This window comes from Schistocerca gregaria, chromosome 4 (genome assembly GCF_023897955.1).
Source record: "Schistocerca gregaria isolate iqSchGreg1 chromosome 4, iqSchGreg1.2, whole genome shotgun sequence".
Taxonomy (NCBI): Eukaryota; Metazoa; Arthropoda; class Insecta; order Orthoptera; family Acrididae; genus Schistocerca; species Schistocerca gregaria.
Genome location: NC_064923.1, coordinates 216,245,566 through 216,257,636, shown reverse-complemented (window position 1 = coordinate 216,257,636; position 12,071 = coordinate 216,245,566). Strand labels below are relative to the sequence as shown.

Sequence of the window (12,071 nt, the reverse complement as noted above, 5' to 3'; positions counted from 1 at the left end):
AAGGACAGGTATACACTCGCATACGCACAAGTATCCATCCGCACATACACAGACACAAGCAGACATATTTAAAGGCAAAGAGTAAGGGCAGAGATGTCAGTCGAGGCAGAAGTACAGAGGCAAAGATGTTGTTGAAAGACAGGTGAGGTATGAGCGGCGACAACTTGAAATTAGCGGAGGTTGAGGCCTGGCAGATAACAAGAAGAGAGGCTATACTGAAGGGCAAGTTCCCATCTCCGGAGTTCTGACAGGTTGGTGTTAGTGGGAAGTATCCAGATAACCCGGACGGTGTAACACTGTGCCAAGATGTGCTGGCCATGCACCAAGGCATGTTAAGCCACAGGGTGATCCTCATTACCAACAAACACTGTCTGCCTGTGTCCATTCATGTGAATGGACAGTTTGTTGCTGGTCATTCCCACATAGAAAGTATCACAGTGTAGGCAGGTCAGTTGGTAAATGACGTGGGTGCTTTCACACGTGGCTCTGCCTTTGATCGTGTACACCTTCCGGGTTACAGGACTGGAGTAAGTGGTGGTGGTGATGGGACAGGTTTTACAACGGGGGCGGTTACAAGGGTAGGAGCCAGAGGGTAGGGAAGGTGGTTTGGCGATTTCGTAGGGATGAACCAAGAGGTTACGAAGGTTAGGTGGACAGCGGAAAGACACTCTTGGTGGAGTGGGGAGGATTTCATGAAGGATGGATCTCATTTCGGGGCAGGATTTTAGGAAGTCGTATCCCTGCTGGTACAGATTTATTGATGACATCTTCATGATCTGGACTCACAGTGAAGAAGAACTCCAGAATTTCCTCTCCAACCTCAACTCCTTTGGTTCCATCAGATTCACCTGGTCCTACTCCAAATCCTATGCCACTTTCCTTGACGTTGACCTCCATCTGTCCAATGACCAGCTTCACACATCTGTCCACATCAAACCTACCAACAAGCAACAGTACCTCCATTATGACAGTTGCCACCCATTCCGCATGAAACGTTCCCTTCCCTACAGCCTAGGTCTTCGTGGCAAACGAATCTGCTCCAGTCCGTAATCCCTGAACCATTACACCAACAACCTGAAAACACCATTACACCAACAACCTGAAAACAGCTTTCGCATGGTGCCATGTCCCCTTTATTTCTGTTGCAGAATCCAGTATTATTTCTAAAAGAACTGTGAACTTTCTGTTTCCAGTGATTATACGTATATACAATGTATCATGTTGTTAACAGTGCAGGTTTCTAGTGTCTGTAAATTATTATCTTTGCTAGTATTGAACTTTGTTTCACTGAAGCAGTTTGTTCATGTGTTACTGAATGTTTTTTGCCCACGTGCTACTTATATTTGTGGAAGTACAGATACTTTAGTGTGCAGTAAATATGAACTATGCCACACATCAGAAAATTCAATAAAAGGAAATTCCGTGGTAACCATTTAACAAACAAAGCAAGCCACACTGTTGAGAGTAACCTATGTATCAGTTCTTCAGAGAAGAAACTCCCACATGGTACACCTCCTGGTGATTAAAATTTTTGTGTTAACAATGACGCTGTTCGTAAGTGGACTTTTTCTTGTGAGCATCTTATGTTCTTTGATGAAGGAAGTGGTAAAATGTAAAAAAAATGTGATGGTGTAGGCTGTCTGGAAGTAACTGAACAACCAAGTAGCAGCAAGGATTTAGTGTCAAAATTAGTTGTTCTGTGTAGATCGTACAATAAATCTACATCCAAAATGACTTCGAACATTGTGCATAATTTATACGATGTGAATTTGAAGTTAGTGTGTGCAATAGGTGCAATAGGAAAAGGAAAAAAGGCTGCTCAAACATTTTGTGGTTTGATGGACCTTCCTCCTCCTCCCAGTATGTTCAGCAAGTACATAAAAATATGTTTAGGTGCTGTGACGGTTGTGTGTAATTGAAATGTGCAGTAGAAATTGCAAATATTAGTGGAACCAGGGACATTGCTGTTGCACTTGACGGGCCATGGCAATGTTGAGGACATCATTCCTTGAATGGTCTTGTAAGTGCTACTTCTCTGGAGAATGGGAAAGTTGTCGATGTTGAGTGCTTATCTAAGTACTGCCACACCTGCCATGGGAACACTGAAAGACATATTGAACATCAGTGTTCTAAGAATTATGATGGTTATAGTGGAGGTATGGAGCTCTAAAAATGTATCAGAGGTCGGTGCCCGTTTACTACATTAGATATACGAAGTACCTAGGCGATGGGGATTCTAAAGCTTTCAATAAAATTAATAAGTTCAATGTTTATGGTGATACCTTGGTAACAAAACTGGAGTGTTGTAGACATGTGCAGAAGAAGCTACGTAGAGAAATGAAAGGAAAGTTGCTAGGTGACGGAAAATCTCTGTCTGGCTGAGGCAGATAGACAGAAATTGAAATAGACCATCTTCAGAGTTGTTATGGACTGGCCATTAGACAAACTGCACCTCTGAATGACGTTACAGCAATGAGAAGAGCTCTGTGGGCCACCTACTTTCATAAGTTATCCATAGATGACCACCCTGTTCACGGACTTTGCCCTAAAGGAGCAGATTCCTGGTGTGGTTCTCAATACGTGAAAGAAAGTGGTCAAATATACCATCATAAGCATTCTCTTCCTGAGCCTGTTATGAATGAAATAAAACCATTGTTTAGAGACCTGAGTGACCCTGTTTTGCTTGGTAAATGTCTTCATGGGGCACTCAGAATACAAATGAAAGTTTCAACCGTTGCATATGGGAAAGATTACCCAAGAATGCTTTTGTAGGACTATATACATTAAAAGTTGGTGTACTAGATGCAATGATATGTTTCAGCGATGGAGTGATAGGAAGGTTGGAAGCCCTGAGAAACTGAGGCATAAGATGTGGCTCTAATATGGAAGATCAATTGCTTGTGTGTGACAGACAACAGGTGCATGAAGCTGAAAGATTAACTCTTCAAGTTATGAAAGAAACTAGAAGCTAAAAGGAGTGCGAAGAGGAAGCTTGAAGATGAAGAAATACTGCAGGATGAAGACTATGCTTCAGGAATGTTTTGAGACACTGTTTAATTGGACTCAAATTTTCATTCGCAATTTCCCGCAAGTTGTATTTTTCAGAATTCAGGAACAAATATTTCCTAAAGTTATAAAGCATTGTTCTGATTTTTTCTGTAGCTTGCAGTAATCTATACTTATGTAGTAAATCTAAGCTTTATTGCAGAATTGACTGAATTATAGAAAAAATAACATATTTACTAGGAAAAACATTATAAAAATTAAAATGTAAGATGTGATATTTTTTAATCCTTGTAATATACGTAATATGTTTAATTAAATAGGTCTAGTACCTCAGCCATCATGTCATGCATATCTGTTAAACATTTGGTCTCTTTCAAATGTGTAACATAGGATTAAATTGTACCTCAATTTGAGGAAGCAATTTGGAAAAAATTGCATCAATTTCTTTATAATTTTTTTAATAACCCTATGGAGGTTCAAAAATATTCAAAATACTTCTAATTTGTTTAGAAAGTGTGCTGCATTACCTGATATCAACAAAAAAATTTGTAAAACATATATATAAACAGTGCCTGAAAGTAATAGGTGTTGATTTTTATGTGATATTGAACCAGAAAAGTACCCTGTATCCTTAAAATGTCTGAGCTCTCACTCAAAAGGAAAGTATTTGAGTGGCACAGTGATTGTTTTTCAAGCATTAAACACCATGCACACTTTGCTCATCTTTGCATCTGATTACAGACAATTGCTGTGCTGCCAGTGACTCAAGTGAGATGGTATTAATAAACCCTGAAAGTTCTACGATGACGACAACAGTGACAACAACAACAGCAACAACAACAGCTTCAAAAAGTATAATGTCAACTGCTAGCACTACCTCTATTGTATCAACAGCCAGTGCTGCTAGTTGTCTTCACCCAAGTAAGTATCTATCATCATCCCCAGAAATGAGGGAAATGCTAACCAAGATCCTCCCCACTCCCCTAAATTGGTATTCCATCACCCACCTAACCTACACAAAAACCTGGCCCATCCCTATGCCACTCCCATCTCCTTGTCACATATCCCGTGCAAGACCCAAATGCAAGACCTGTCGAGTCTATCCACCGAGCACTTCCGGCACAACATCCAGATGAGCACAACATCCTTGATTTCAATGGCTGCTTCAAAACCCGAGCCACATGATTCCTTCCCTCCACCATCAGCTTTTCTGAACTAACACAGATGGGAACTATCCTTGCAACACATTCCACTGTCTGCACACTTTCCAGCCAACAGTTCGCTCTTCCTCTGTCCTGTACCATCCTCCCAATCCCCGTCACCTTCATCACGCAGTGCATTCCACAGGCTTTGTCATCCATGCATCACCTGGCTAGTCCATCTGCCTGCCACCCTACCTGTCACATCCTTAGTCAGCAAATCTGCTACCTCCCGCTGAGCCAACCAGATACCCACTAACAACCTCTCTTCCTGCCTCCCATCTCTCTCTCTCTCTCTCTCTCTCTCTCTCTCTCTCTCTCTCTCTCTCTCTCTCTCTCTCTCTCTGCCTCACATTACTCATCTGTTATTAATTGTTGAAATGAAATATTTCGGACAACTTTAAAGCATTGTTTCATGGAGAACCTTTGAATAACAATCACCAGATATTGAATAGAGGAACATTGGCAGATATTGACCTGTGAGAGTGGGACATATATCACAGTTGGTCAGCTTAGTTGGGAAGAAACCATAAAAGCCGTGGTTCTGGATTCAAGTCCCAGTATAGCACACAAGTTTAATCTGTTGATGTTGAATTTTCTGTGGAATTTGCTGTGTTATTATTACAAAAGAATCGTATTCTGAACTTGGTGTACGATAATGTGTATAAATTCACCAAAACTTAAATATTAGCTAGTTGCAAAGTAGCGTGTGTGTGTGTGTGTGTGTGTGTGTGTGTGTGTGTGTGTGTGTGTTTGGGGGGGGGGGGGGGGGGGGGCAGTGGTCAAGGGAAAACTCTAAGAAATGGAGAGAATTGAGAGAAACATAGTTTCAATGCCATTCGCAGTCTGGCAGAAGTTTGTTGCAGGTCCGTGACTTCACTTCGGGCAAATTCTGTTATAATTTCGTAGATTCTTGTAAATTACATGAGAACATTGTTGTAAACTACAACAAATAGACAAAAAAGTGCAACTCAGAGTTTTCAGCAGGCAAATAGCATGTGTTGTGATTTCTTGAATGCTTAAAGAGGGATTATATGCTGACTTTAAATCTCCTCCTGAGTATGGTACTTAAGATGGGCAGAGGGAGTTTTAGCAAGTAGTATTTAGGTATTCTTTGAAGCTGACAGGTATCATGTGTTGTCTTAGTTTCATTAAGAAACTCTGTGAAACTTTTTTTTATACAAAACCTAAGAATCGTACCTAGGTCATGCATCCTAACTTCATTTAATTTTTTTGTGTAGGCGTCAGTTCGGGAGTGTTTAAGAAAAAACTATAGTAATTAAATTCTTGGTGACTGCTGAATAGCTCAACCTTTCAATGGTGGTTCTCTCCCTCTCCCTCTTCCCCTCTCCCTCTTCCCCTCCCCCTCCCCCTCCCCCTCCTCCCCCTCCTCCTCCTCCCTCCCCTCCCATTATCACTACCTATCTCTAGTTCCACTACCATTACTAACTGTTTATATACCAAAATGTGGCATCATTATTCTTGCAGATGTTACTGCAATAAGCTTCTGAACTTATATAAGGAAATAGGTGTAGCAGCAGCACACACTCATATGGGGTTTTTGGAAGTTTTGCAGTGACACGACCACACCTAGATTAACACTGTCAGCCATGTAAACAAAAAACTTGAGGGTTGCTTTTGACTGCAACAGAGTCTCATATTTCTGCTGTACTTGTTGCTGCAATTGGGAGATAGAGATAACTAAGTCGTCGCTAAGGTGGGCTAAGATAGGTGAGCTTCTTGTGTGTCCAGAAAATATGGAAAATTCTGAAGTACTAGGTGTTCTGTGCCTCTTTGAACACCAACATCATGTAACTATAGGCATGGAGAATTTAAATATCAAGGATTATAGACTGGTATCATTTTCATGTGAAGTTAGCATGGAAAAAAGAGAACATATGTAAGAGCTGGACACGAAGTCAGAAAATAGAAACAAACAGTTTTGTGTAGATCTGAACCTAGAGGCATTTGCTTGTGTGTTTTTACTGCAGAATACTTCTCTGGCAGTTCTAATGGTCTACAGTTACCCTCTACAAAACTTTCAGCTAATTATGAGAAATCTAGATGCATATCTGACAGGCAAGGAGAAACAGTATGAGGGGCGTTCAGTAAGTAATGCAACACAATTTTTTGTTCTGAAAGCAAGTTGGTTTTAGTTAGAATTCCAAATTCCAATATAACACATTATTCCCCACTATTTTGGCTATAGAACCTACTTGCAACATATTTATGTTCAGTGTGATTGTATTTACCACTTTACTGGGAGGGCCTGTATGAAGATTTGTGAGCTCCTCTCAGGTGAGGCCTTGCATTGTCATTGAGAAGGAGAAGTTCATTTGCATTTTCATGATGACAAACTTGCTGAAGTTTCATCGCCTCTGATGATGATGTTGTTGTTGTTGTTGTTGTTGTTGTTGTTGTTGTTGTTGCTTTGGTCTTCAGTCCTGAGACTGGTTTGATGCAGCTCTCCACGCTACTCTATCCTATGCAAGCATCTCCCAGTACTTACTGCAAACCTACATCCTTCTGAATCTGCTTAGTGTATTCATCTCATGGTCTCTCTCTACGATTTTTACCTTCCATGCTGCCCTCCAGTACTAAATTGGTGATCCCTTGATGCCTCAGAACATGTCCTGCCTATCGATCCCTTCTTCTAGTCAAGTTGTGCCACAAACTTCTCTTCTCCCCAGTTCTGTTTAATACCTCCTCATTAGTTATGTGATCTACCCATCTAATCTTCAGCATTCTTTTGTAGGACCACATTTCAAAAGCTTCAATTCTCTTCTTGTCCAAACTATTTGTCATCTGTGTTTCACTTCCATACATAGCTACACTCCATACAAATACTTTCAGAAACGACTTCCTGACACTTAAATCTATTCTCAATGTTAACAAATTTCTCTTCTTCAGAAACGCTTTACTTGCCATTGCCAGTCTACATTTTATATCCTCTGTACTTTGACCATCATCAGTTATGTTGCTCCCCAAATAGCAAAACTCCTCTCATTTCCTAACCTAATTCCCTTATCATCACCTGACTTAATTCGACTACATTCCATATTCCTCATTTTGCTTATGTTGATGTTCATCTTATATCCTCCTTTCAAGACTCTATCCATTCCATTCAGCTGCTCTTCCAAGTCCTTTGGCGTCTCTGACAGAATTACAATGTCATTGGAGAACCTTAAAAATTTTTATTTCTTCTCCATGGATTTTAATACCTACTTTGAATTTTTCTTTTGTTTCCTTTATTGCTTGCTCAAAATACAGATTGAATAACATCGGGGAGAGGCTACAACCCTGTCTCACTCCCTTCCCAACCACTGCTTCCCTTCCATGTCCTACAAAAATTGTCACAACCTGCCTCGTTACATGCCAGCAATTCTGCACATACGGTCCTTCGTTGCTCTTCGTCTCTCTATTGTCTTATGTTAGGCAGCGAGGAACCCAGTGGGCACACACCTTTGAGTACCCCAATTGGTGTGTGTGTGTGTGTGTGTGTGTGTGTGCGTGTGTGTGTGTGTGTGTGTGTGTGTGTGTGTGCGTGTGTGTGTGTGTGGGTGTGTGTGTCAGCACTGCCAACAGAGGCGTCCAGTTGTGCAGCGAAGCATTTGTTCTTGATCTGTCAATCACCTTGAATGAGAGTGTCTGCATGTGGCAACATTTGCAAGAGTCACAGCTGCATTCGGCTGGCTGACACACGGTATATTGCACAGGTTTGCATGACCTTGTTCTGATGACTACAGAGCCTCGTCCAACAACTCAACATGCTTTTCTTCATTGCCAGGTTTCTGTAGAAATTGTGCAAGCATCTAAGAATACCTGTGATGCTCTGGTTTTTCACCAAAAGACATTCAATGACAGCTCTCTTCTTATAATGCACCTCCTTTACAGAAAACAATTTTAAGGCTATGTATAGCACTACCACCTGTCGGAACTTCACGAAACCACAGGGGCTAAAGTAGGACTGTTCCACAATGTCCTATAAAAAATTCTGCAATTTTTTTTTTTTTTTTTTTTTTTTTTTTTTTTTTTTTTTTAAGCTGAAACTGGCTGAGAAAAAAAAGTGGGTTGCATTACTTATTAACTGCCTCCTCGCAAATAGTTTGTGAAAATTTCAATGCAGATTTTTTTAAGAAAAATGCAGACAGGAAAAAGTAACTGGAATTACTGTTGAGTGTTTCAATCTAATTTTGCTAGTTAATTTTCCAACTCCTGTCCAGCAAGATAGCAGGACCTTCATTGATAACATATTTATAGACGGTGCTCAGACTGAATCATTGTACACCCAGTTGTTAATGGACTGTCTTAGTATAAGGCACAGTTAATTAAAGTAAACAACATAGCACATTACAGACATGAGGAATGTTCATAAAAAGTAGTTAGGGTCAATAACGAGAGCAGGATGCAGTGTATTAAGACTAGTTAAAAGAAGTGGTACAGGATGAGAGAGAGATGTATAGAAAGAGATGCTAATGTCAAATTCAATTTGTTTCCTAGTAAATTTGTGTCAATATTTTGAAGTTGCTTTCCTTATCTCATATAATAGTAAGACGGAAATTTATATAAAGGCCAAAGTAAGTTAAGTTCTAACATTACTTGCACACTACAAAAAATACCATATAATTTTAAGGAATGTCATGCAAATGTCCCAAAGTCCTGGCTGAAACAAATATCCAGATAGTATGATTAAAATTGTATGAAATGTTTTTGGTATTTCATTTATTGGCATAAGGCCATGCTCCATGGCATAATTCTGTGCCTAAATTTTTGACTTATCTTGCTCGAGATTTCATCGGAGGTGTTAATGACTCAGTAAGCTCAAAATAATCCAAGCAAGCCAAACTGTTTATATGTATCCACACAACAATCAGTTTGTGATGTCATCAGATGGCTGCCTAAGATTGCAGAATCATGCTGACATATACATCCCAATGTAGTAATTGTTAGATCTTGCTTAAACCACAGTGCCAGAGAAATGAATTTGTTGATTTCCTGGCCCTAGTGTGTGATCTGCTACTGCTGATGTAGCCATCTTGCCCAGGTGACAGCTGTTCTTGTGTTTCTGGAGAGGGATGTTAATGTTTCTTTGTGTGATTCATGTATACAGTTGGCCACAAAAAGTGCATGGGATTTTATGTACTTCTGCTGTGACAAACGGTGGGCTGACATCCTTTTCGGTGTTCAGATATATGCGCACCTTTCTTCTTGGTTTAAACACAATATCAGTGCTGTGTTTTCTGTTTTTTTGCTGGTGCAATCTGTGATAATATTTACAAATGTAAGGGCTACTTTCCCTTTAGTTGGTTGCTTTTTATTAGAAACTTCAGATGAATGCAGCACCATATTTATCTCTTCGTGAGTGTAACAGTTTCTTCTAGAAGCTAATCTTAAATGACCGAGCTTGTCCTTCAAGTACTGTGGTTCTCAGATTATTTTAGCCTGGTCTACTACTGTTTCGATCATTCTTCTTTTCAGCTTGTGATGGTGATGGACATTTTTTAGAAGGTATCTATCCGTGTGAGACCTTATGCCCTAAACACTGCAAAACACCTACACCTGCCACTTGCCACAGCAAAAGTATATAAAATCTCATGCACATGTAGCCAAGTGTGCGTAGGAAATAAAAAAAGAAGCATTTCCTCTCACCTCAAGAAACACGAGCAATTGCTGTCTGGGTAGTACAGATAAATCGGCAGTAGCAGATCACGCAGTATGTGGAGAACTAAGTCACGTCTGACACTGTGGCTTTAGCAAGATTTAATAGTTACTATGCTAGGATGTATAGAGAGGCCATAGAAAATTGAAAAGCACAAAAACAGTATAAAAAGAAAAGGAGGAGGACTGAAATTAGGAAAGTTGTGTACCGTATCGCTAAACACAACAAACAGCCCCAAACTCTTCCTCTCTACAAGCTCCATAGGGTACATCGGCATGACCTCATGGTCTTAGGCAGTGGTCTGATGATGTCCTGAACTGACTATTGTGTAGATATGTATAAACAGTTTGGCTTGCTGAGATTATTTTGAGTCTGTAACAGCTTTTGGAGACGTTAACGCCTCTGATGAAGTTTACAGCAGTGAAAGACGAAATGATAGGCAGATAATTATGACTTTGATCACAGCAAAAAGCCCATTATTCAAGTATCAGCAATATCGCAAATACCGGCCATGAAAGCCTACATTGTATGATTATATGTGATATTGTCAAACAGGAGATAGGACAGTCAGTCAGTGTAAAAGGTACCATAACAATTAAACTAAATGACAATGTTCTGATGGATAGTTCATAACTTGTGAGTACTTTTAGCAACCACTATCTGAATGTAGTAGCAATAGTGGGATTAAATGGTTGAAGAAGCAAGAAATATATTAAAAATGTCAGTCCACAAAACGTTAAGCAACTAAAGATTGGACTGATGTATTTTACTGAAATTAATAGAATTATAAAAATTCTAAAAGACAAAAGCTCATATGGTGTTTAAGGAATGTCAAACAGATTTTTGAAAAGTTGCTCAAACTTAAGTAATGTCCTGAGATGTGCGTGCAATGCATCACTGGCACAGGGAATTTTTCCAGACCTTAAAATAAGCAATTGTTAAAATTCATTATAAGAAAAGTGATAAGAGAGACTTCCATTTTTCTTACTGACATCTTTTTCCAAAATATTTGAAAAAGTACTGCACTTACGAGTAGTAAGTAGAAAGTAGAGACAGTCTGTGGTTCTTAACATGTCACAGTTCAGATTCTAGAAGGATTGCTCAACTGAGAAAGCTATTTATTCTTTGGCCCAGTAAATATTACAGGTCTTAAAGAATAAAATATCACCAGTTGGCATTTTTTGTGATCTTCTGAACACGATTGATTATGTAGAACATATTACATTGTGTCATGGAATTGATGGCTTTACCCACAAATGATTTGAATCTTATATAACAAACAGAATGGTGCCAAGTAATTGAGAAACTTTTGGAAAGGTAGAAAATTTTTGTGACTGGGGAGAAATCACAAATGAAGTCCATAGGGTTCAATTTTGTGTCCACTCCTATTATGTATGTATGTGAATGACCTTCCACTCAACATTCAAAAAGCAGAATTGCCATGTTTGCAGACAGTACTAGTGTCATAACAAATCTGATTATAGAGAAAGTAACAAAGATCAATGTTAATTGTGTTTTACCAAAGAAATTGAGTGGTTCTGTGAAAATATACTCTCTCTTAATTTTGACAAGACACACTACGTTCAGTTGTATGTAACAAATAGAATCATACCAACAATGATTTAGCACATGAACATGATTCAGTAAATAGGGTAGAATGCTCAAAATTTTTGGGTGTATAGTTTTATGTATATGTCCTCCTGCCACTTGTGTGTTTGTGACCTTTAATGAATGTGTTATTGGCTCAGAAACAATTTCTTATGCAGTAACAAAAATTTTTGAGCCTTGCCCTAGTAACATAAAATGTGTGACAGGTTCCAAAGCAAGTTTTTAAATCTAACCTAAAATCATTTTTTGTGTTGTAAGACTAAAAAATAATGTGCTCACTAATGTTAACCTAATCATGTGTACGTATCCTGTATACTGACTCACTCCATATATTTTCGATAAAAGAATCATTCGATTAATCTTGGGAACTTGTAACTAACTAACTAACAAGCTTGTAGAATTGTATCTAGATCCCAATTTCAGTTTCCTGTGGTTTTCCAAATAATGAATGCTTGACAACCATGTTCATATATTCCCTCTTACATCCTGGAACTAGACTAAAGCAACATTTACAATGAACTTACTGTTAGTAGGACATAAAACCATAATAAAAGAAAGTGCTGGGAGTGAAAAACAACAGTTTACCAATATACTTACAT

The 12,071-nt window shown here is 39.1% G+C and overlaps 1 protein-coding gene across 3 annotated transcripts in view; it reads left to right on the top strand.

Moving 5' to 3' along the window:
- LOC126267085 (uncharacterized) overlaps nucleotides 1–12,071 on the top strand; it is a 137,196-nt gene that overhangs the window by 98,519 nt on the left and 26,606 nt on the right. For all 3 annotated transcript variants that reach the window (XM_049971948.1, XM_049971951.1, XM_049971949.1), the window contains exon 11: nucleotides 3,748–3,927. In XM_049971948.1, coding sequence (XP_049827905.1) covers nucleotides 3,748–3,927 — 180 coding nt within the window. The remainder of the gene's footprint in view (nucleotides 1–3,747; nucleotides 3,928–12,071) is intronic.